Raw genomic sequence first — 25,222 nt, 5'->3', positions numbered from 1 at the left:
AACACTGTCCCATAGTTTTAAACTTCTCAGTGCCCTAGAACCGTGTCAGTGGAAGGCTCCATCATTTGTGGATGGAAACTTTACCCGAAGCATTCATGGCTCCAGTCTCCCTCTCAACCTCATCTGTGGCCACCTGACATCACTATTTGATAGGAGCTTGTTATTTCCTAGGAAACTCCTGTGGGGATTGAGGACAAGGGTGTGGTCTGCAGTAGCTCCCAAGTATCCCTTGGAGCCCTTCCTTCCACTCCAGCTTGGGCTGGGATGTTACCTAGCCACAGTTTCTGGCCAACTGTAGATAGGAAGGCCCAATACCACCACAAATATGAACTTTCAGTACAAAATAAAGCATCAGAATCTGAAAGGGCAGATCTAACGTGGCTTTTCTAAGGCCAGAGGAACTTGTTATATGAGAAGAGGGCCTCCTGTTTTGTGCCACCCAAAAACTCATTTCTTTTTCATTTGACCTTTTGTCCAAGTGGTCACTTACAGATCACCTCATCCTCTGAAGTGCTCAAGTTGAAATCTGGGTCAGAAACCCGAATCAGTTTCTTCTTGAGTTTGGACTTTTCATGAAGGCAAATTAACACCTATACTCACCTTTTTTTTTTTTTTTTTGGCGGTACGCGGGCCTCTCACTGTTGTGGCCTTTCCCATTGCGGAGCACAGGCTCCGGACGCGCAGGCTCAGAGGCCATGGCTCACGGGCTCAGCCGCTCCGCGGCATGTGGGATCTTCCCGGACCCGGGCACGAACCTGTGTCTCCTGCATCGGCAGGCGGATTCTCAACCACTGCGCCACCAGGGAAGCCCTATACTCACCTTTTAAACTACTTCCCCCGGCAGAAATTTGGTCTTTAAGAATCTGTCTGTACAGTACACAGCACTTAATGAGGTAAAGATAAGGTCACACAAGATCCAGAATTAAAAAGCCAAATTCTGCTTTTACTTTTAGTTACGTTCAGAATTAGCTAAATTCATGAGCTAAAGTTTGTGTCCATCAGACCACATCTCTAATAAAGAACATACCTTATAAGTAATATATGTGAATTCCAGTATTTTTTAATCTTTTTTTTGTGTGTGTGTGTGTGTGTCTGCGTTGCACGGCTTGTGGGATTTTAGTTCCCCAACCAGGGATTGAACCTGGGTCCTTGGCAGTGAAAGCACAAAGTCCTAACCACTGAATCGCCAGGGAATTATGAATTCCAGTATTTTTAAAATGTTATCATGACTAAATATAATGTCTGGGCTTCCCTGGTGGCACAGTGGTTAAGAACTTGCCTGCCAACGCAGGGGACATGTGTTCGAGCCCTGGTCTGGGAAGATCCCACATGCCATGGAGCAACTAAGCCCGTGTGCCACAACTACTGAGCCTGAGCTCTAGAGCCTGCGAGCCACAACTACTGAGCCCATGCACCATAACTACTGAAGCCCATGCGCCTAGAGCCCATGCTCCACAACAAGAGAAGCAACCACAAGAAGCCCACACACTGCAACCAAGAGTACCGCCACTTGCCGCAACTAGAGAAAGCCTGCGCGCAGCAACAAAAACCCAATGCAGCCACAAATAAATAAATTTATTAATAAATAAATAAAACGTCTGTTCCAGGTGGGATCCTGGAACAGAAAAAGGTCATTAGCTAAAAACTAAGGGCTCAATTTAATAATGTATCAAATTGGTTCATTAACTGTGAAATGATACATCAGATATTAATAATAAGGGCAACCAAGTATGGTGTATATGGAAACTCTCTGTACTATATATGCAATTTTCCTATAAATCTAAAACTTTTCTAAAATTTAAATAAAAATTGCATTCAAAACTTTTAAAAATGCACAGAAGCAAAAAGAAAATATAAAACACCTAGGAATAAATCTAATTAAGGAGGTGAAAGACCTGTACTCACAAAACTATGACTCTGATGAAAGAAACTGAAGATGACACAAACAGATGGAACAATACACTGTGTTCATGGATTAGAAGAATATTGTTAAAATGACCAAACTACCCAAGGGAATTAACACATTCAATGCAATCCCTATCAAAATATCAATGACATTTTTCACAGAACTAGAACAAATAATTCTAAAATTTGTATGGAAACACAAAAGGTCCCAAATAGCCAAAACAATGTTGAAAAAAACTAAGCTGGAGGTGTACTCCCTGATTTCAAACTATACTACAAAGCTACAGTCATCAAACAGTATAGTACTGACACAAAAACAGAACCATAGGTCAATGGAACAGAATAGAGAGCCCAGAAATGAACCCACACTTATATGGACAATTAATCTATGACAAAGGAGGCAAGAATATACAATGGGGAAAAGACAGCCTCTTCAATAAATGGTGTCACGAAAACTGGATAGCTACATGAAAAAGAATTAATAATGAGCATTGGCAAGGATGTGGAGAAAAGGGAACCCTTGTGCACTGTTAGTGGGTATGTTAATTGTTGCAGCCATTATAGAAAACAGTATGGAGTTTCCTCAAAAATTAAAAATAGAACTACCATATGATCCAGCAATTCCACTCCTAATTAAAAAAGATATATGCACCCCTATGTTCATTGCAGCATTGTTTACAATAGCCAAGATATGGAAGCAATATCTTGTCCCATCAATAGATGAATGGATAAAGATTATGTGGTATGCAAGGGGGGAAAGGAGGGGGTGGGATGAATTGGGAGACTGGGATTGACATATATACACTAATATGTATAAAACAGATAACTAATGAGAACCTGCTGTATAGCACAGGGAACTCCACTTCCCTGTACAGTAGAAACTAACACAACATTGTAAAACAATTATACCCCTATTAAAAAAAAAAAGATGATGTATAAACGATGGAATATTACTCAGAATGAAATCTTGCCATTTCCAACAACATGGATGGACCTAGAGGACATTATGCTAAGTTAAATAAGTCAACAGACAAATACTGTAGGTTTTACTTATGTTTGGAATCTAAAAACAAAAGAACAAAACATAACAATAGAAACAGAATCACAGAGAACATACAGGTGCTTGCCAGAGGGGAGGGGGTGGGGAGAGGGAAGAAATAAGTGAGGAAAGTTATGTGGTACACAGTTGGCAAAATAAGTGAGTCACAGGTATGAAGTGTACAGTGTGGGGAATATAGTTAATAAATATGTAATATCTTTTTTTTTTTTTTTTTTTTTGTACGCGGGCCTCTCACTGCTGTGGCCTCTCCCGTTGCGGAGCACAGGCTCCGGACGCGCATGCTCAGCAGCCATGGCTCACGGGCCCAGCCGCTCCGCGGCATGTGGGATCTTCCCGGACCCGGGCACGAACCCGTGTTCCCTGCATCGGCAGGCGGATTCTCAACCACTGCGCCACCAGGGAAGCCCTGTAATATCTTTTTATGGTGATATATCATAACTAGATTTATGGTGATCACTTTGAAATGCATAAAAATGCCAAATCACGATATTGTATAACAGGAACTAACATAGTGTTGCAGGTCACTCATACTTCAAAAACAAACTCATAGAAAAAGAGATCAGATTTGTGGTTACCAGAAGTGGGGAGTAGGGACAAGGGGAACTGGATGAAGGCAGTCAAAAGGTACAAACTTCCACTTACAGAATAAAGAAGTACTAGGGATGGAATGTACAACACGATAAGCATAATGAACACTGCTGTATGTTATATATGAAAATTGTTAGGAGAGTAAATCCTGAGTTCTCATCACAAGGGAAAAATTTTTCATTAAAAAATTAAACTTCTTTAATTCTGTATATCTTGACTAAGCTTACTGTGATAATCATTTCATGATATATGTAAGTCAAATCATTATGCTGTACACCTTAAATTTACACCGTGCTATATGTCAATTATACATCAATAAAACTAGAAGAAAAAAATCACCTTAAACTCATTATCCAAGAAACCACACTATTTCACTATATAGCTTTCCGGCCTTTTTTTTTTTTTTTTTTTAACTTTTTACTATTCATTTTTTATGTTGACTCATTCCCAATTCTCTGGTTGGTTCAAGTTCAGGATGCACTCACCCATGGTAGGCAGACCAAACCAACAGCAGTGTCCTCAAGTCTCAGCCTGCTCCCCAACTAACCAGCAAGAAGAGAGGAAGGTTGGCAAACACTCCTGAGCTCAGAAAGGAAAATGACATTTTCTCAATACTTTCTTCATGTCAGACCCTGGATTTACATACTGTTCTGGAAACACCTATCCTCTGTGCTTCCACTGAAGGATATCTGGCTCTCCTGGTTATTGTATGAAATGTACCATCAGCCAAGGAAAGAGGGCAGTAAGTGCTCAGGTGTCTGACTGCAGCTGAACAGAAGACAGCAGTCCCACAGTCTGCCAAGACCCTGATTTCTGGATGGTTCAGATCCTGGGGCTTGCATCATTGGTTAACTGAATTCAGTCTAATCTTTGAGATGCCATGAGTGTTCTCTCTTCTCAGGAACCTGAAGCCCACCCAAATGCCTTTAATTAAAATGTTAAAATAACAAAATTGCACTTCAGAGTATATCACAACACAGCCACTATGGAGAACAGTATGGAGGTTCCTTAAAAAACTAAAAATGGAACTACCATACGACCCAGAAATCCCACTACTGGGCATATACCCTGAGAAAACCATAATTCAAAGAGTCATGTACCACAATGTTCACTGCAGCACTATTTACAATAGCCAGGATATGGAAGCAACCTAAGTGTCCATAGACAGATGAAATGGATAAAGAAGATGTGGCACATATATACAATGGAATACTACTCAGCCATAAAAAGAAACGAAATTGAGTTATCTGTAGTGAGGTGGATGGACCTAGAGTCTGTCCTACAGAGTGAAGTGAGTCAGAAAGAGAAAAATACCATATGCTAACCCATATGTATGGAATCTTAAAAAGAAAATGGTTCTGATGAACCTAGGGGCAGGACAGGAATAAAGATGCAGATGTAGAGAATGGACTTGAGGACACGGGGAGGGGGAAGGAGAAGCTGGGACGAGTAACATTGACATATATACACTACCAAATGTAAAATAGGTAGCTAGTGGGAAGCAGCTGCATAGCACAGGGAGATCAGCTTGGTGCTTTGTGACCACCTAGAGGGGTGAGAGACGCAAGAGGGAGGGGATATGGGGATATACGTATGCATATAGCTTATTCACTTTGTTATACAGCAGAAACATAACATTGTAAAGCAATTATACTCCAATAAAGATGTTAAAAATAAAGTATATCACAAGTATATAATTAGAAAACCAAGAGACTGGAAGAGGAAAGAAGACACACAAACCCACCCACTCAAATAGCCTAGGAAGAAAAACCAGCCAAACCATCAATCCCTAGAGATCAGAACTGTCAGAACAAGACTGTCATCTATTTATTTTCTATGAGGAAATTTATTAACTAAAATCCATGTTACCCAATATCCCCAGTGTGTCTGGTCTGTTATAGAAGCTCTCAGATTACGATGCACTGATAGTAGCTGTTTCCTCTGCAGAGGCCTGTACTAGGGAAGGAAGTAGACGGCGTGTCTGAACAGCGCCCAGTGATTAATTCCTTGTGTGAGACCTAGTAGTTTCAAACATCCCTTCCAGATGCTCACAAGAGAGGACTGAGAGTAATCAAACTGTTCCTGGAAGAACTGAAATATCACGTGGCTCCGGGCAGTCCACGTCTGCTTGCCACCCTGAACTGTACTTAGAATTTGGCTTTAAGGATCATCTCCTATTCTTCCCCACAGGTTGGGTTCTTCACTCGGGCTGCCTTTGACTTGATACAACTGGGGCTGATTCAGCCTCTTCTCCCTCACGACACGTCCACTCCTGACAACTAGGTGACCCGAGAGTGGAGGTGCGGGGGGAGAAGCACTGACTCAGAGCAGTTCTGATGTCCCCGCTTCACTCTCAACCATGGCTATGGGACGGTGGTCTCAGTTGCGTCACTCTTCCTCCTCACAACAGTATTTGAAGCAACGGCAAGTCTTCCCTTACAAGACAGGAGCCCTGACACTCCGTCACCACTCCTCATGTGACAAGGGCTTCCTTGGAGGCTGGCTCTCCAGTTTCTCTCTGTTCCTCAGACTGGCTGTCCAAAACAGAACATAAGGCCACGGGTCTGGAACAGGGTGCCTTTTCCGGACACTACACTACCATTAACACAACCTAAAACTGTCTTTACCTCACTGGCAACCTCTTCTGGTTCATACTGAGTTTAAGATTAACTTATTTACACTTACCTTAATTTTGTCTTCATTTTGGCCACATCGTTTCAATCCATTTTGGTTAGGTGAAATCTTAAGTTATCTTACCAAATAAACGTTATTAACTGTCCTAGTTCTGTGTCATCTGCAAATCTGAGAAATCAGCTTTCTTCCTTTTCATCTAGGCTGAAGAAATATGCAGAATGAGGCGGGGCTAAGGATAGAAGCCTATGTCACAACACTAGTGCTCTCCTTCCAGGTGGGTGATCACTCTCTCTCACCTTTGGCTGCAGCTGGTTCAATCAGCTATCAGGACCAGAGACTGTCAAATGCCTTGATGAGATCAGTATACCCAGTTAGCATTTCCTTGATATACAAGCCTTAACCAAAGATCGAGTGAAGTTGGGCACAACTTCAGCTAAGCCTGATGATCACATCAGTTTTCCCTGAGAATTTACCATAGCTCTAAATTTCATTACGTATTCTCATCAGATACAACTGAAATGCAGGTATCCAACTGTAACGAATCACTGAATCCAGATTATTTTGCTAGGCCTAGATCAAATTCACTTTCAGAAGAGAGGACCAGTAATTTGTTCAACATCTTGCAATCGCAATCAAGGGAATGTGTAAAAAGGACTAGACTAGCTGGAAAATATGCCTTGACAGAAAGAGCAGAGTGCAAACTATAAGCTACATTTATTATGAAAATTTGTGTTGCTGTGAAAAACAGTCCAACCACGATGCAATTTATTTCTGCATTGCAAACTTGAGAAATGTGAAAGCACCATGGAAAGAAAAGTGCTGTATTAATTTACGGTAACAACTTTTCTTTAAAAAAAAAAAAAGATTATTTATTTCATTTATTTTTGGCTGTGTCGGGTCTAAGTTGCAGCACACGGGATCCTCATTGAGGCACGTAGGATTTTTCGTTGCGGCGCACGGGCTTCCCCCTAGTTGTGGCGTGCGGGTTTTCTCTTCTCTAGTTGTGACGCACAGGCTCCAGGGCACATGGGCTCTGTAGTTTGCGGCACGTGGGCTCTACTTGAGGTGCGTGAGCTCGAGGGCTTAGGTGCCCCCGCAGCATGTGGGATCTTAGTTCCCTGACCAGGGATTGAACCCATGTCCCCTGCAGTGTAAGGCGGATTCTTTACCACTGGACCACCAGGGAAGTCCCTACGGTAACAATTCTTGAGATAAAATAAGGCACTAGAGTAACGGTTTTTATGGCAAAAAAAGTTAACAAAGCCAACAACGTTTTTTTGTTTAATTCTCTTCCAACTCTACAGACATAATTCTGCCTTCACCTTCATTACACTTTCATACGGTCTTAACAGGGGGTGTACCTCCTCTTCTAAGAATCTCTGCACCTGCCACAGAAGAAAGGAAATGCAAGACAAAAGAACATGTTAAGTTTTGAGAATCCTTTTTTCAATGTCAATTCATAACACTGAGACCATATTTGACAAACTTTTAATGCCACCACTGAGCTTCTCTTTTTCTCAACTCCCTGTCAGAAATCTCTCCCTAGACACAAGCAGCTCACCCCATCAGGCCCACCAGGCTGCCCCCACCCACAAACTAGCCTGGCTGCGTCCTTTCAGTTGGTCTCACCATTCTCCACCCATTACCCAAGGATAAAATCATCACTGCTTCTACCTTCCTCTCCATTCGACCAGCTTCCAAGTGACTAACATCTTAAACAGCCCTCGAATCTGTGCCCCATGTGCACGTACCCTGGCCTTGGCTCAAAGCCCTCGTCACCGACTGCTTACCCACTGTAGCAGCCACCTTATTGGTCTCCCGACCTCCAGTTTAAGTCCTTCAAATCCAATACACCAGAGGGACTTGAATATAAATGATAAGCTCCCGTCTGTCTTCTACTTTAAATCCTAACTGCTTCCAGGGCACCTGATAATCTGGCAACTCTCTCTCATGCTGGACGTCCATGCGTTTGCCGTCTCCTCTCACCCTGCTGTTCCCTACAAGTAACTCCTACCTGTCCTTAAGATTCAGCTCAGATGTCATGTCTTCCAAGAAGTCTTTCCTAACTTCTTCTAATCTAGGGTTGTCTCCTCTGTGATCCCCAAAAAGATGTGCTTCCCTCAATTCTTGCATGTACAGCTTGGTATTCTAAGCCTTCACCATTAAGTTTTGAGCTCCCTGAAGATAAGGATTATCTATTCATCTTTAAAGCACCAGAATTAAACACAGCACCCAAACACAATCTGAGCACCTAGTCTGTACTCGATAAATGTTTTTGAATTAACCCGTAGTCTCCAAAAGGCCAAGAGGAAAAGTGACAAACATTTACTGAATACTTACTATGCACCAAGCTAGGCCTTTCAGTCCACACTCCGAGATACGTCTCTCTATCCTACCAGCCAGTAAAAGTAGGAAGTCAAGACTGAACCCAAATCTACCTGACAGTAAAACCCAATCTTTGTCCATTACACCACAGCTCCAGACCAAAAGAGAATTCAAAGAAATCCACTGGGAGAAACACTTAAGGCAGCTCAAAACAACCAAATCCTTAAATTTTAGCCAGTAACCTACTCTGAATTCTTTCTAACTAGCCCCATTCTCAGCATATCTCCCATGAAGCAGGAACATTATATTAATAGATAATAATATTCCAGGCTCTGCAGCCCAGCATTGTAAAAAGAGGGCACTTGGGGAAGACTGCAGCACCACAGAAGTGTTCTGATGTTTACCTGCTGGGATGCACGACCGGTGAAAGAAGAAGGATCCAGTAAATGGTCCAACTGGGAGTGAATGGGACTGAAGTAGGCATCAGCCTGGATACGCTCTATGAGGTCATTGTCACCCCCTGCCTGCTTGACCACAGCAGCTGCCTGATGGGAGAGCACTCTGATTTTCTCATGGCAATCCTGGGAAGACAAGGAGTAGGGCTGGCTTACTAGTAACAGGCATTGGAGGGTCCAGGCTGTCTATGGCAGCTGGAGCAAAGGCCTTCTCCAAAGCTTCATGAACCATCTGCCCTTATATCCTGCCCACTTCCGAGCATTTCCTATGGAAATTCAGACCTAATTTCTTCACTGAAAGTGGACCTTTTCTACAAGTGATTAAGCAATTCACCTTTTTTTTTTTTTTTTTTTTTTTTGTGGTACGCGGGCCTCTCACTGTTGTGGCCTCTCCCGTTGCGGAGCACAGGCTCCGGACGCGCAGGCTCAGCGGCCACGGCTCACGGGCTCAGCCGCTCTGCGGCACGTGGGATCTTCCCGGACTGGGGCACGAACCTGTGTCCCCTGCATCGGCAGGCGGACTCTCAACCACTGCGCCACCAGGGAAGCCCTGCAATTCACTTTTTAATAAACTGAGTTCACCACCATCACCCTCCAAAGATAAGCCTGTTCTACGGCAGCACATGGTCACTGTTCTGTGCCGATACCATGACTGAAGGTCATAACAAAGACATCTTCGTCCATCCTTCTTTGGGGAGGAGGAAGCAGGAGTAAAGGTGTACTTTGTTTACCCAGGAGCATGAGGGGTTACAAACCTGGCGGTTACCTCCAGCTTTCACCATGGCCAGAATGATGTTCTCTGTGGCCATGAAAGGCAGCTCTTGCCGAATGCGCCGCTCAATTACCTGTACGAGTGAAGCACCAAGAAGGATGCCTCAGGTTACAAAGTCATATGCACAGTAGCACATCAACTATGACCAAAAAGATACACAGCAGGGGACACGAACTACCATATCTATGAAGAAAAAGGGTAGAATGGATCGTCTTGTGCTACACCGTTATTTTTCAGTTTTCTCATAATCCAGAGTATTATTTTGATTTTAAAAAGGAATACTGACTTGAGTAAACTTTTACAAGTTGCTTAATCAGAATGATTCCTAAAACCTCAAGTCTGCTCAATTTCAGTGCCTGACTTCAGGAGCCAAGTACAGCATGGAAACAAACCCACCTGCCTCAGGTACTCACAAACAGACCAATGGAGCAGTCTACTTTGCCAGTCACAGCAGAGCTGATGACTCAGGCTGGTGGGTGATTGCAAGCCAATTCGAAGCACTTCTTTTTCCCTCTTCTATAAACATGTCTATGAATCGCACAGACCTAGTTCCCTAGAGCTTATGGCACAACTTGAAGAGTGAGCTCTGCTTGGGAAGAGCTACTGGACCAGAATCCAGCTCCTCCAACACGCTCACTCCAGAGCAGAAGGGCCCGCCCTCCCGCCACATTCCAACCCCTCCCTCATACTGCGCTTTTTCACGGAGGCCTCTTACTCTGGGGTACACCACCAAGCCTTCAGAAATGTTCTGCAGCGTATTCAGTATCGTATCTGCAGTGAGAAATGCCTCGGCCAAACACATTCGTCTAGAAAACAAACAGCCAATTCAGTTATCGCTTCAAGCAAATAACAATTTCCATGAAATGGAGGGTGTGCCCCAAGAAGCTGCCCTACTGATTTCTCACACCAGATGTGCTACTTGGACAATTTCCTTCAACTACCCCAGTCTCCTAATGACCCTCAAATCTACTACCTCTTGACTAAGACCACTTGCGCAAGCGCCAGACCATATACCCATTTGGAGAGCTCCACCTGGCTGATCTGTAGGTTCCCCAAACCCAGAAATGAACTCAGCCGCATTTCCACTGTCTGCTGCTCATCACCTCACCCCGGGCCTCCTCTCCCTGTAGCTCCTGACCCAGGAAATGGCACCAGCACCCTGTCACCATCTTAACACTCACTCCAGTCAACCGCCAAGTCCAGCCCACCCGACATCGATTTCATAGCCACATCCTCTCCAGGTGCATGGCCACTGTACCAGTGTGTACTCGGATTTTCTTTTGTTTTTTTTAAAGATTTTTATTTCGGGGCTTCCCTGGTGGTGCAGCAGTTAAGAATCCGCCTGCCAATGCAGGGGACACGGGTTCGAGCCCTGGTCCGGGAAGATCCCATATGCCACGGAGCAACTAAGCCCGTGCACCACAACTACTGAGCCTGCATTCTAGAGCCTGCGAGCCACAATTACTGAGCCTGCGTGCTGCAACTACTGAAGCCCGCACACCTAGAGCCCGTGCTCCGCAACAAGAGAAGCCACTGCAATGAGAAGCCCGCGCACCACAACGAAGAGTAGCTCCTGCTCGACGCACTAAAGAAAGCCTGCGTGAAGAAACGAAGACCCAGTGCAGCCATAAATAAATAAATAAATTTATTTTTAAAAAAAATTTAAAAAAGATTTTTATTTCATGTGGACCATGTTTAAAGTCTTTACTGAAGACTTTAGAGTCTTTGTTACAACATTGCTTGTTTTGTTTTGGTGTTTTGGCCGTGAGGCATGTGGGACCTTAGCTCCCAGACCAGGGATCAAACCCGCACACCCTGCATTGGAAGGTGAAGTTTTTAACCATTGGACCACCAGGGAAGAACCTGGATTCGTTTTCTTTTTTTTTTTTTTTAATAAATTTATTTATTTTTGGCTGAGTTGGGTCTTTGTTGCTGTGCGCAGGCTTTCTCTAGTTGCAGTGAGCAGGGGATACTCTTTGTTGCGGTGCGCAGGCTTCTCATTGCAGTGGCTTCTCTTGCTGCAGAGCACGGGCTCTAGGCGTGCAGGTTTCAGCAGTTGTGGCTCGCGGGCTCTAGAGCGCAGGCTCAGTAGTTGTGGCTCATGGGCTTAGTTGCTCCGCGGCATATGGGATCTTCCCGGACCAGGGCTCGAACCCGTGTCCCCTGCATTGCCAGGTGGATTCTTGACCACTGCGCCACCAGGGAAGCCCCTGGACTTGGATTCTTAAAGTAGCCTCCTAACTTGTTCTGATCAGCTCCCTGTCCCCTTACAACTGATTCTCCAAACTGGTGCAGGGTATTTTAGTGTGCACATCTGATTAGGTTACAGCTTGCTAAAAAAGTCAATGGCTGACTTCCGAATGAGTTCACATGTTTTATTCCCATAAACCCTGGATTATGCACACACCCCAGAGACCTAGCTTTAACTCTGATCATTTCCTCTCAAGAAATTCCAGCAGAATACAAGCAAACTAGAGTCATGAATCTGCTTTTGAATATTAGTAAGTATATACACAAAGCAGAAAATCACGTGTATGCTGGTACCTTATTAGTAACTACAAATTACTCCTGACCCATCTCATAAATTAAGATGTTGCTGTGTCAAGACACCACACCTGACATCCCCCTGCCTTCAGAATAGTATCTTTGGGACTTCTCTAGAGGTCCAGTGGTTAGGACTTCGCCTTCAATGTGGGGGGTGCGGGTTCCATCCCCAGTCAGGGGGGCTGGGATCCCACATGCCTCACAGCCAAAAATAAACCCACAAAAAACACAAAGAAAAAAAGAAGCAATATTGTAACAAGTTCAATAAATACTTAAAAAAAAAAGAAAGAGCAACATCTAAACTCCTTTTCAGGGCCTAGAAGGCCCTTCATAAACTGGCTACTACCCAAGAGCATGTCCGACCTCATCTCTTGCCACAGACTTCATTCTCCAGGGCTACCCAACTACTAGTAACTCCCCCAACTGTTCTTCCTCCTGCTCTGTGCCTTTATACGTGCTCCCAATCTTGTCTCAAGTGTTAAAAAATGCCTAGATTTCTTAAGTCTAAAGCATCACCTCTGTGAAGCTTCCCTCAACTCTTCCACCACCCCTCCCTCCGCTCTGCCCCCACAAGGATTACTCTGTATATATTTTGATTCTAACACGTATCACACACTGTTCCTTCTATGTTCTTGCCTCCCTATTAGACTCCAGGCTCCTCAGGGACAAGGAGGGAATACAGAGATGCTCATGAAGTCCTGCTGCTTCCAGGCCCCTCTTGGTCCTCTCACAACTTGCTCTATGTGACACCCCCGTTCCACTGACCGGTTGGCACTATCATCCAGTGTGCGTTCAAACCACTGCACAGATGCCGTCTGCAGCGGGTCCATGACAAGGGTCATTAGGTGACGGGCCAGGCTGCAGCACCGCTCTGAGCGCATAGGGTTCCGCTTGTACGGCATTGCACTGGAGCCTGTCCGTGTAAAGGAGAAGAAGCAAAGGCAGCAAGACCTCAGGGGACAGTGGACGGCCGAGCATGCCCCTGGCGGAGCTGCTTACACACGCCCGCGGACCTCCTGGCATCTCGCGGTGTTCCCAGGTCTCCTCCACACAACACTCACCGATCTGCTGTTTTTCAAAGGGTTCCTCCAGCTCCTTGAGGCTTGCCAGGAGTCGTATGTCAGTACAAATCTGGGGAAAAGCAGGGGCAAAGGCATCAGCCACACTCTTAGTATGTGGGGTCCGGGGCAGGGACTGGACTGATGGAGGAGGCGAGCTCTTTGGGAGCTGAAGCTCAGCATGTCCTCCCCGAGGGAGACGCCTCTCAGCTCCTGAAGAGCTGGCATTCGGGGAGCGTGGGAATGTTCTGGTGACACAGTGCGTAGGATTATCACGGACAGACAATGGCAAGATGGACTTAATGAGAACACGGAAACTAGTCCTTCCTTTTAACACACCTTAACTTAAGAGGCTTCACTGACAGGCCCCAAATTGCTATGAGTTATATCTGACATCTCTCAAAAGCCACAGTGAAGTCGAAGTGTGGCTGGGCGGGTCTGTCTGTGGCGTCCAACACTCCCATTGCTACCACGACTCACCTTGTGCACCGATGCCCCCAAGCCGGCCAGCACGGACAGCACCTCAATATCTATCTTTCGTGTATAGGTCTGCCCCGTGATGATGAAAGCCCTAGTAATGAATAGAAAAGAGCCTCACGTGAAAATATTCCAAAATGTGACTGTGTCAAACAAATGAGCAAAAACAGACTGAGTGAAAGCTTGGCGCCACTGGAGCACTAAGTCACACTGAGCCCAGGACCTCGCTGATATGTGGCTCCAGGAACAAACTGCTCTTCCACCCTTTTTACTGATAAACCCAGACAGCCGCCCTGACCCGAGGAGGAAACACGGTCCAGCAAGCCTCTGTCCTGCTGCAGTCCGATGAAGTGCCTGAAACAAGGAGCCGTGGGGGAGCCTGTAGCCCTCGATGCAAATAGCCAGACTGAGACCAACCCATCGGAGGTCCTCAGTAAAAAGAGAAACAGCAACAACATGGGTAAGGCTATTCTACTGAACTCAGAACTAAATAGCTTCCTTTATTCTTATAAATTATAAGAAATATAATAGAATCTAGACTATAAGAATAAAACCCAGGCTAGAGATGGAAGGGAATGGGTAGAAGGACAGAGAAAGAAAAAAAAAGAAAACAAAAAAAAATTTAAGGTCAAATCTAGAGGAATACTATCTTTCATCACTTAACAAGGAGGCCAATACTTTTCCCACTTACCTACCTCTTAAATCCTGCCTTTTCTGTCACCATCTTGTCAAGCTGCTCTACCTTGGAAAGAAAAGACATCCCTATAGAAATTCAGGTGTGTCTAGTATGAGAATATCTTGACAAGTCATCCTGCCCAGGTTTTGGCCTTCACTACCTGCTTCCAGTCCAGACTCCACCCATTCCAGGTTCAATCGCTCCTACCATCCTGGAGGCCAGCTTTGTCCCTGGTGCTCCTACAGGTGAGTTTGTGCCACCCAGGTCACTTCTGGAATACCTTTTGGTCATCTCCCTCGAAGAGCTGCAGGAAGCTGGCCTGGGTGCCAGTGGTGCCCTTCACTCCTCGGAAGCGCAGGTCATCTCGAACACGCTTCAAGTTCTGGAGATCCATGCAAAGATCCTGAATCCAAAGACAGCAACGCTTCCCAACTGTGGTCAGCTGAGCAGGCCTGAAAACAACCCAGAGAGGTCTCAAACCAGTGACTTATTTCATAAAACCTTCATTGCTTCTTCTAATAATCACTGCTACCTCTGGGAACGGCAAGAATTAAAGTAAGAGACAGAGAAACCAGTGAAGACAAAACAAGAGCTAAAAAGTTTAAGCAAATAAGTTAAGCAAATTCAATGTCATTTATAAATATTCAAAGGTTATAAAACTAAAGGGCTACTAGCATAGTTCTTTCTTCACCATCAAGAGGCACTATAAGGGCAGAGACAATGTCTGTTTTGTTTGTCCCCAGGCCTTGGCAAGAAATATACACGTAACAAACATTTGCCAAGCATCTAATGTGTTCTTGGTATGGAAATACAACAAAGAACAAAACAGACAAGTGGAGCTCATATGGTCATGTAAACAAGTAAACAAACAAGATCATTTGTTCATTTCTAAAATAAAACAAGGATGACGATACCGGAGATTGTGACTCTAGACTGACAGTAAAGAAAGGGCTCTGTAAAGAGTCCAGATCCAACGAAGAGGGACTTCCCTGGTGGCACAGTGGTTAAGACTCCGCATGCCAATGCAGGGGACATGGGTTCAAGCCCTGGTCCGGGAGGATCCCACACTCCACGGAGCAACTAAGCCCGTGTGCCACTACCGAGCCAGGGCTCTAGAGCTCACAAGCCACAACTACTGAGCCCATGCACCTACTGAAGCCCACAGGCCTACAGCCCGTGCTCCACAGAGAGAGAAGCCACCGCAATGAGAAGCAAGCGCATCGCAACGAAGAGTAGCCCCTGCTCGCTGCAACTAGAGAAAGCCCGCATGCAGCAACAAAGACCCAACACAGCCAAAAATAAATAAAATAAAATAAATTAATTTTAAAAAAAAGATCCAATGAAGAGCCAGCCAAACTGTGGAGAATAACCCCAAAACACACACAACCAGAGGACTCTAACATAATAGCTAATGGCTTTGTCTTCAGTCTGAGGTCTAAATCAATCTATTGCAGGTCTGTTTATAACATAAAACATAATTATGAGTAAACTGCAATAAAGTCAGAGTTCTACTAGATGACCTAGACTACTCCATATGGAATTTCTCTTCCATTAGGCCAATGATACTGACAGCTGGCGACATCAAGGCACCCCATTAGGAATGTCTACAGTCTACACATCAAAAGTTAGGACATATATTCCCCAGTCAATCTTATGGTAGTTTTCCTTGTTAACTTCTGCTACTAGATAATTGGTACAAGCAAAGAAAAAAAAGACATTTGCATGGACCTATTCATAGGAGCATTATACATAATATAGCAACAGAGTGGAAACAAGCCAAATGTCCAGCAACTGGTGAATAGATAATGTAAAAATAAATTAAGTACTGACACATGCTACATGGATGAACACTGAAAACACTATGGTAAGTGAAAAGAAGCCAGTCACAAGAAGATGAATATTATATGATTCGACTTAAATGAAGTGTCTAAAAGAGGCAAATCCATAGACAGAAAACAGATTTGTGGTTGCCAGGAGCTAGGGAATGGGGGAATGGGAGGGAATGCTAATGGGTACAGGTCTTTTGGGGGGGGTGATGGAAATATTCTGAAATTCTATACTGGTAATGACTGCATGAACTCTGTAAATATACAAAAAACCACTGAACTGTATACTTCAAATGGGTGAATTTTATGGTATGTCAGTGATATCTCAATAAAGCTGTTTATTTTCAATTGCAGGGACTCACCGATTCTGAGGTCATATCTACGCATCAATACCATTTTCTGAGTTTCTAACGGCTGCTAACTGTGGCAGCAGGTACCTCTCATTAAACCATCCCCAGAGGAATACTGGAATGCCTGCATTCCCTGAGCACTCTCCAACAGATGCAGGAGAAGAGGAGCTGCAGCACAGGTGATGCTAGGTGTGTATGGAGCCAGCACAGAACGCAACATTTGTCATGGCCCAGCCATACAAACTGAGCACTGACTCCTTCACAAGAACAAATCCTTCTGGTTTCTGCTACTGATAACGAAGGCTCTAATTTTAAGGAAGATTAAACTCAATAGGCTTTCCTAAGTTGCAGAGGATGATATCCTTGTTGCTATAGCAACACCCCATTAAAACATAAGGCAGGGCTTCCCTGGTGGCACAGTGGTTAAGAATCCGCCTGCCGGGCTTCCCTGGTGGTGCAGTGGTTGAGAATCCGCCTGCCGATGCAGGAGACACGGGTTCGTGCCCTGGTCCGGGAAGATCCCACATGCCACGGAGCAACTAAGCCCGTGAGCCATGGCCGCTGAGCCTGTGTGTCCGGAGCCTGTGCTCCGCCACGGGAGAGGCCACAACAGTGAGAGGCCCGCATACCGCAAAAAAAAAAAAAAAGAATCCGCCTGCCAATGCAGGGGACACGGGTGTAAGCCCTGGTCTGGGCAGATCCCACATGCCGCGGAGCAACTAAGCCCGTGCACCACAACTACTGAGCCTGCGCTCTAGACCCCGGCGAGCCACAACTACTGAAGCCTGCGCACCTACAGCCCGTGCTCTGCGACAAGAGAAGCCACCGCAATGAGAAGCCCGTGCACCACAATGAAGAGTAGCCTCCACTTGCCGCAACTAGAAAGCCTGCATGCAGCAACGAAGACCCAACACAGCCAAAAATAAACAAATAAATTAAACAAAACAAAAGGCAGATGCTAATACACCACTACTCAAATATCATCACTTGAAACCTGCTACTAGCATTTCAAAAATGACATCATTGGCTTTAAAACAGGGTTTTATTCAGTAATCATAAAAATACTTGCACATTCAAAAAATAAAAAAATATAGTATGGAAAAAATCTTAGTTACCCTATTATCTCATAAACCAGAGTAATCAGTATATAAATCTTGGTGTACTTCCTTCCAATCTTTGTACAATTTATATGCTGTCTTTTCCCCACAACATTCACCTAAGTGCATTCCCATGTCTTATTAGTCTCACCAGCATCATTTTGCTGGTTGTGTATTATTCCAACCCGTGGATATACTACATTCTATACCTTATTTAATTATTTTCTTACTCTTGGACATTTAGATTGCTTCCAATGCTTACCATCATAAATAATATTTTAACAAAGATCTTTGTACATATAGCTTTTCCCATAATTTGGATGACTTGGGTTAAATTCTCAAGAATGGAATCACTGAATCAAGAATACTTTCTGGAGAGGCAGAGTGGAAACAGATCCAAGAAGGGAGCCATCAGAGGCGCCCCCTTCCTGGGGCCTAAACTGGGAGAGCCCCTCCTTCCCTCCTGCTCACACCACAGGAAGGTACCCATCTAAAACTCTGGTCCTTCATAGTTACCCCAACTAGTTTGTCTACTGTCCTGACCTGCAAAACCATCTGGGCTGGCTCTATTAACCAGCACTGGATTCCTGGAGTGGGACAGGAGGGATCAGGCCCTGTGACCTAAATAGCATCTGCTCTCCAACCTCCTCCTTGCCCCTAAAAGATCTCCCTGTAGGCAAAGGAGATACCAGAAGTGTTAGATTATTAAATTAAGGCAAAAAAGAGAATACTTTCTGTATACATATTTTCCAATGAAATGAACCACAAGATTTACTCTCTAAGCAATATAGCTTTTAAGGTAGGTATAAGGTTCATTCCTCACAGGCACCCCAAGTGCTTAGGTTTTGAGATTTCTCACCTCCAGGTTTCCATGGAAAAGGGAGAACTGAAGGAATAAATGGAAGCTGGATGCACAGAAACAAGCCCAATTCCCAAGAGGTAACCCTCTCACTTACTGGAAGTGCGTGAAACCTAAGGTGGGAAGGTCAGCTCGTTCCTTGGCAAAGTCGGCAAGCCGAGAGATCACCGTGGCAAGCTGCAAGGAAGACCACGTGCGAGAAGGAGTGAATTCAGACTGGGCGCGCGCATACGCAGGGGCTAAACTCGGAGACAACTTCACATACAATTACACCTCCAGCTCACCGAGGGCAGAGGCCATAGTTTTTCATCTTTGTATCTTAAAGTGCCTTGAAGAGTTCATACCAACCAACATTCAAAAACTGAGCTGGCTACCTAAAATGCCACGAATTATTTCTGCACAGTTTTAACACCACTGGCACGTTCATGAAGAAAAACAGGACAAAATCATAAATCTGACCCACATATTCCAGCCGCGTGCTGCTGGTTACACTTTCTTCACTTAAAAGGCTATGCTTTAAAGAGCATTAACTGGGCTTCCCTGGCGGCGCAGTGGTTGAGAGTCCGCCTGCCGACGCAGGGGACGCGGGTTCGTGCCCCGGTCCGGGAAGATCCCACGTGCCGCGGAGCGGCTGGGCCCGTGAGCCATGGCCGCTGAGCCTGCGCGTCCGGAGCCTGTGCTCCGCAATGGGAGAGGCCACAGGAGTGAGAGGCCCGCATACCGCAAAAAAATAAAATTAAAAAAAAAAGAACAACAGTAAAAAGCATCAACTTATATAGTGACTTAACTCAAGAAGAGAGACAATCAGTTCTACAGATTAGATCTAGGATCATCCATCTGAGTAAACGATAACTTATTTAGATTTACATTGTGCTGCTTTACACTGTGGTGCCCATCTCCTGTCACAGGGAATCTCAGGACTGGTGAGAAACTTCTGTCAACTTCTTACCTTTGGCAAAAGCAGGTCAAATGCATTTCTAAGAATAATCAAGTCCTGCAAGGGAAATGCAGTGATCTTACATTAATCGGCTTTGCCCAAACAACATTATGACATAACACTTTTTGGCCATCACAGCTGGGTTTCTAACCTAGCTGCCTACCTCACTTTCAGCAACACACCGTGCAAGCCAGACGATGCGAACAGAAATTCTCTTCTGATTACTGTTTCAAAAGCACACCAACTTAGAGAGCAGTACTACTGGAATCTATAAGCACAAAGCCTTTATATTTATAAAGCCCTATTTATGTGGTATCTAATGTAACGGGAAAATGATAAGGGGTAAGCCCCATCGTGAATATGGCAAAGATGTCCAGGTCAATAGGGTTTATACCTTCCCGAAGATTAGTGTTTGAGTTTCTGAGAAGAATCCATAGGGGTTAAAAAAAAAAAAAATCCATAAGGCATATTTCATTAGTTTCCGCTCCCTTTTTTCCATGTCAATCATTGCTAACAAAAAAAGTCATGAACTATAAGATCTAGGTTTAGGAAATTTAAAGCTGTTCCCGGGGGGTTAGGAGATGTAAGTGTTGTAGGCAACTCCAACACATGTTTATGAGACAGTAATTGTTGAGCCCAACTATATGCTGGGTAATTTTAAAAGGATACTCCAAGTTAGAGGACTGCTGTCCTCCCATTATCTGATTCACCAATTACACATTGACACCTTTAATTACATACCACATTAGACATAAAATGTTATTTGGGGCAACTTAGAAATTACTGGCTTCTTTCTGAACTGCAAGTGTATCTGGATTCTAACTTCTAGTCCCACGGGTAGCCTGCAATAAGGGCAGAGAGCTTTGGAGCCACTCTACCCAGGCTTGAATCCTTTCCAGCTGCAAAACCTAGAGCAAGTTCTTCAACTTCTACACTTTCTCATCTGTGGCAATGGGGAAAATAAAGCCAAAGCCAAAGACTACATATTCTGAATCCATTTATATGAAATTCCTAGAAAAGGCACAACTATAGACACAGAAAGCAGGTCAGTGGTTGTTTGAAACTGGAAGCAGGAGTGGAAATTGTAAAACAGGCAAAAGCGAACTTCTTGGCATGAGGGGTATGCTCGAAAACTGGAGTGTGGTGAGGCTGAATGACTGCATAAATTTACTAAAGCGCACTGAACTGCACCTTTAAAGTGGGTAAATTTATGGTATTACACTATACCTCAATAACGCTGTTTAAAAATGGAGATAACAGAATCTATCTCTTATGCCTTTTGTGAAGAAAAAATGAAGTAATACATAAAAAGTGCTCAGAATAGTGCTGGGCACCTAGTAAACTTAGGAAAATGCCTGCTGTTACTTTCTCGTGTTTGACTATGAGACACTTTTGCTAATTAAAGGATTTAAGAATTATAACGTAATTATTTCTGTTTTTCAGAAGTCTTGGCAAAGAGTAAGGACTTTGGAAAACTACTTTGGCCACTAAAATGCTAAGATCTCGGCTTAGGTCCAGCATACCAATGCGCAGGCAGTATCTGTACGTCTCATTTTATGGAGGTCATTAGGGGCTTACAGTTTCGATTGGAAGGATACCAAAAGCAGAAAAGTTCCTGAGCACTGAGATCCTAAGAACTATGGAGTCACTTCCTAAAATGGACAAAATCAAAGAAAATTTATAAATGCATTATAAACATTGAGTCTTAGTGGAAACAAAACAACATCATGGGCTCCTACTGTATTGTCTCCAACATAGCAGGAGGTGGCACCAAGATGAATAATGCCAGCAGCTTTGGGGCAGCAGTGGGCAAACGTGTGCACATGAGCCATCACATCATGTCGTATCTGCTTCTCTTCTTCAGCTGCCATCTTGAAGTCGATGTTGTCCAGGTTTGATTTCATCTCCTGGATTTGTTCATCTGTGATAGGCAAACCCAATGTCTGCAGAACAGGCAAAATAAAATAAAATAACTTCTTGTGGCACAATTATTTGAATCGAAGTGACACTGAAAAAAAAAAAAAATTGGTTCATGTTAGCATTTATGCCCTACCTTCCAATTCTTAAACTAAAATTGGGACAACTGCACTAAAAGGACACGGGGAGGAGGAGACGAGTTTCTGAAGGAACCACGGAAAACTACATTCTAAGGGAACTCCAATACATAAAACAATGCAATCCTGATTTTTGTTCCCTCTGCCCCTATGTCTCTGCTCACTCCCTCATAGGTCTGGTCTCTGGGCTCAAATGCCTTCTCCTCAGAGGGGTCTTTCCCGACTTCAATGTGAAACACCCTTCTTCCGTGCACTCTCTATCTATCCCTTTAGCCTGTTTTTTTTTTTTTTTTTTAATTTATTTAATTAATTTAGTTTTGGCTGCATTGGGTCTTTGCTGCTGCACATGGGCTTTCTCTAGTTGTGGCGAGTGGGGGCTACTCTTTGTTGTGGAGCACGGGCTCTAGGCGCGCGGGCTTCAGTAGTTGTGGCACATGGGCTCAGTAGTTGCAGCACACGGGCTTAGCTGCTCCGCGGCATGTGGGATCTTTCCGGACCGGGGCTTGAACCCATGTCCCCTGCACTGGCAGGTGGATTCTTAACTACTGTGCCACCAGGGAAGCCCTAGCCTGGTTTTGTTTAGAGCACTTATCACCACATGACATTTTTACAAATCTATTAGGCTGTCTCTCCCCTCCAGAATGTATATACTCTCTGAGAGGAGAGCATTGTGGTATTTATTGCTTACTCTTTAGTGCTTGGCACTTAAAGTGCCCAAAGTGTAGGATCCAGGCCACAGCTTTATATTTGTTCTAGATGGATTTAGCCAGAGAAACCAAAATTAGGAATGCTATTAGTATCTTTGCCAACAAATTATGTGCAGCAAATTCAGTGCAACTGAAAGCAATTCCAGGGCTTCCCTGGTGGCGCAGTGGTTAAGAATCCGCCTGCCAATGCAGGGAACACAGGTTCAAGCCCTGGTCCAGGAAGATCCCACATGCCGCGGAACAACTAAGCCTGTGCGCCACAACTACTGAGCCTGTGCTCTAGAGCCTGTGAGCCACAACTACTGAGCCTGAGTGCCACAACTACTGAAGCTCACGTGCCTAGAGTCCATGCACCACAACAAAGAGTAGCCCTCGCTCACCGCAACTAGAGAAAGCCTGTGCGCAGCAACAAAGACCCAACACAGCCAAAAATAAAAATAAATAAATTTTTTAAAAAAAGAGCAAGCAATTCGGGGAGATACAAATGAGAAAGTAAACACATCAACATCTTACGTTCATCCATCACTGAAAAAATCAGGCCGACAAAAAATAGCTGGCAGCCCATAGGCAGCTCGGAACCCGGGAGCCAGGTATTGAATATGTACATTGGTGAAATTTATCCAAACCTCACTTGAAAGCCCCAAGGCCTGGCCCTGGGAAGGGGCTCACATCTTAAGACCTACCCTGTCCAAGATGGTAGCTACTAGTCAGATGTGGCTACTTACATTTAAACTAGTAAATATTTAAAAGTAAAAACTCAGGACTTCCCTGGCAGTCCAGTGGTTAAGAGTCGGAGCTCCCACTGTAGGGGGCACCGGTTCAATCCCTGGTCGGGGAATTAAGATCCCACATGCCGCTCAGCCCAGCTAAAAAAAAAAAAAGAAAAGTAAAAATTCAATTCCTCAGTCACACTAGCCACATCTGGCTAAGCTGCCTTGGATTTTTAGTCATCAGACGTGACATCTCAGGGCTCCTCCCAAAGCAAAGCAGCAGGGGGCAGCGTGGTCAAAATGCTTCCTATCCCCAAGCAATGTGTCTTCTCAAAATTCATTCCCTACCCCTAATTTTCAGCACTTCTCCTAATCTCTCATCGCTCAAGTTTTTTTTTAACTACTAAATTATTATGTGATTTATGCTGTTAATTTTGACAACCTAGCTAATAGATAATCCAAACTCAGGAGATATCAAAATTGTATGCATTTCAGGCAATGTATATACAGACTGGGCAGAGGAAAGGACACATATTCAGACTCTACATTTCAATCCCAGCTTGAAGCTTTTACGAGCTATGTTGAGCGGCAAAATCTTAAGAGTGCCACCACCCTTAGCTACATGGAGTACCAAGTAAAACAGAAAATAGTACATGCCAGTACATAACAAACCACAACACACTTCATGTTCTTGTCTACTATCTATTATTGTTACGAGCCCACAGTTTGAAATCTCTCTGTGCCTCCATACTATCCTCTGTAAAACAGGAATAACTTACTTATTGTAACAATTGTTTTGGGGATTAGTAAACTATTAATTTTTAATCTTCAAACTGCCGGGCACACACATAGCAGGCATTGTAATGTCTGCTACTTTTTTTAAAAAATTGGAGTATAGTTGATTTATGATGTTGTGCTAGTTTCAGGTGTACACCAAAGTGAATCAGTTACACATATACATATATCTGCTCTTTTTTAGATTCTTTTCCACATAGGCCATTACAGAGTATTCTGTCTGCTAGTGTTATGTACTACTTTATTTTCTTGAGCATAGTGATAGGAAGGGGGTAAAACCTAGGAAGAAAGTTTCCTGTTTGGGGACCATGTACCTCGGTCCTAGGCACGTACTTAAGATTGTTTCTGGGTTTACTAAATGTCATTTGGGTACTGCCATTTTGCTTGTTGTGGCATTTTCCTCTGAAACTTTACAGCTCTGTGGATCACCTTCAGCTCCTCTGCAAAGGCCCGTCTGTAGCTATTTCTGAAATTGTTGGGCTAAATAGGTTTACATGCAGCTCTTATAAGAGAATCCATACATCTCATCTAATAACCCCGATTCTCCCTCCCCAGAGGCAGACGGCAGCAGAGTGAAGCGGAGACGGTGGCCCAGGAAACATGGATTTTGTAGTGACAGTCCGGTCTCAGACAACACTGAGGCACTGTGGAGGGCGAGGTGGCTGAGCGCTGTCAGGCTCTGCACGGGACACGGGTTCACATCCGGGTTCCGCTATTAATGGTTAGGAATAAATAATGCGCTGGGTATCATCGAGGCTTGGTCTTCTTCCCTATCATGTGGGAAAACCACGACCTAGCTTGCAAAGCTTTACGGGTTAATGGAGGAAAGACGTGTACAGAAACGAGCACAACGGCACGGAACGAGCGCTCGGCTATGAGCGCTCCTGCAGGAACCGCCAAGACATACTCCCTGAAACGGGTAACTGCACTTCTCGCCGCCCCCTGTGAGCCTCGAATCCTCGACGATTAAAACACGTGAGGCAACAGGTGGCGGCTGCCGGGTCTCCTGCCCTGGGCTTCCTGGGGCCTCAGCTCCTCTGGAATAGCGGGGAGGCTGTCCCCGGAGACTCAGCCGGCGCTCGGCACCCTGCAAGTGCGGGGCCGGGCCCGCCTCCAGCCCCGGGGCACGTTACCTGCTCGGCTTCCGCCAGCCACAGCCAGAGCTGCCGCCAGGTCCGGAATTTGTACCTGTCGCTAAACACGAAGCACATCTCCGGGCTGGCATAACGGGAGGCAAGCGGCGAGCGGTAGCTGTCGTGCCCGCAGGCCGCCTCCCGCCCGCCACCGTCGCCCCCCGCCGCCATCCCGACCACGCGACCCCGCCGAGGCCGGACAGGGACACCGAGGACGGAAGCGGAAGTCCGGGAGCGGAACATCCTCCGCTTGGTCCCGC

The 25,222-nt window shown here is 44.8% G+C and overlaps 1 protein-coding gene across 1 annotated transcript; it reads right to left on the bottom strand.

Moving 5' to 3' along the window:
• Positions 1-7,455: 7,455 nt before the first annotated feature.
• ADSL (adenylosuccinate lyase) lies at positions 7,456-25,197 on the bottom strand. The gene is made up of 13 exons (XM_059081085.2): positions 24,963-25,197; positions 21,303-21,506; positions 19,576-19,620; positions 18,724-18,803; positions 14,775-14,946; positions 14,514-14,560; positions 13,822-13,912; positions 13,345-13,414; positions 13,049-13,196; positions 10,455-10,545; positions 9,723-9,812; positions 8,917-9,093; positions 7,456-7,572 (listed from the first exon to the last, which is right to left on the bottom strand). The coding sequence occupies exons 1-13, from the start codon at positions 25,131-25,133 to the stop codon at positions 7,486-7,488; spliced, it is 1,473 nt and encodes a 490-aa protein (XP_058937068.1). The 5' UTR covers positions 25,134-25,197; the 3' UTR covers positions 7,456-7,485.
• Between the last annotated feature and the right edge of the window lie 25 nt (positions 25,198-25,222).

The sequence above is a fragment of the Kogia breviceps genome, chromosome 12 (genome assembly GCF_026419965.1).
Source record: "Kogia breviceps isolate mKogBre1 chromosome 12, mKogBre1 haplotype 1, whole genome shotgun sequence".
NCBI lineage: Eukaryota > Metazoa > Chordata > Mammalia > Artiodactyla > Physeteridae > Kogia > Kogia breviceps.
This window is presented reverse-complemented; position numbering and strand designations above follow the sequence as displayed.

Bases quoted from the DNA above. Each gene is read 5' to 3' on its own strand.
- ADSL (XM_059081085.2), bottom strand. From the start codon at position 25,133: ATGGCGGCGGGGGGCGACGGTGGCGGGCGGGAGGCGGCCTGCGGGCAC. The intron at 14,947-18,723 runs GTAAGTGAGAGG...GGTTGTTTTCAG, and splicing joins TTAGGTTTCACGCACTTCCA to GCCTGCTCAGCTGACCACAG. The intron at 9,813-10,454 runs GTAAGAGGCCTC...TCACTCGTACAG, and splicing joins GCTTGGTGGTGTACCCCAGA to GTAATTGAGCGGCGCATTCG.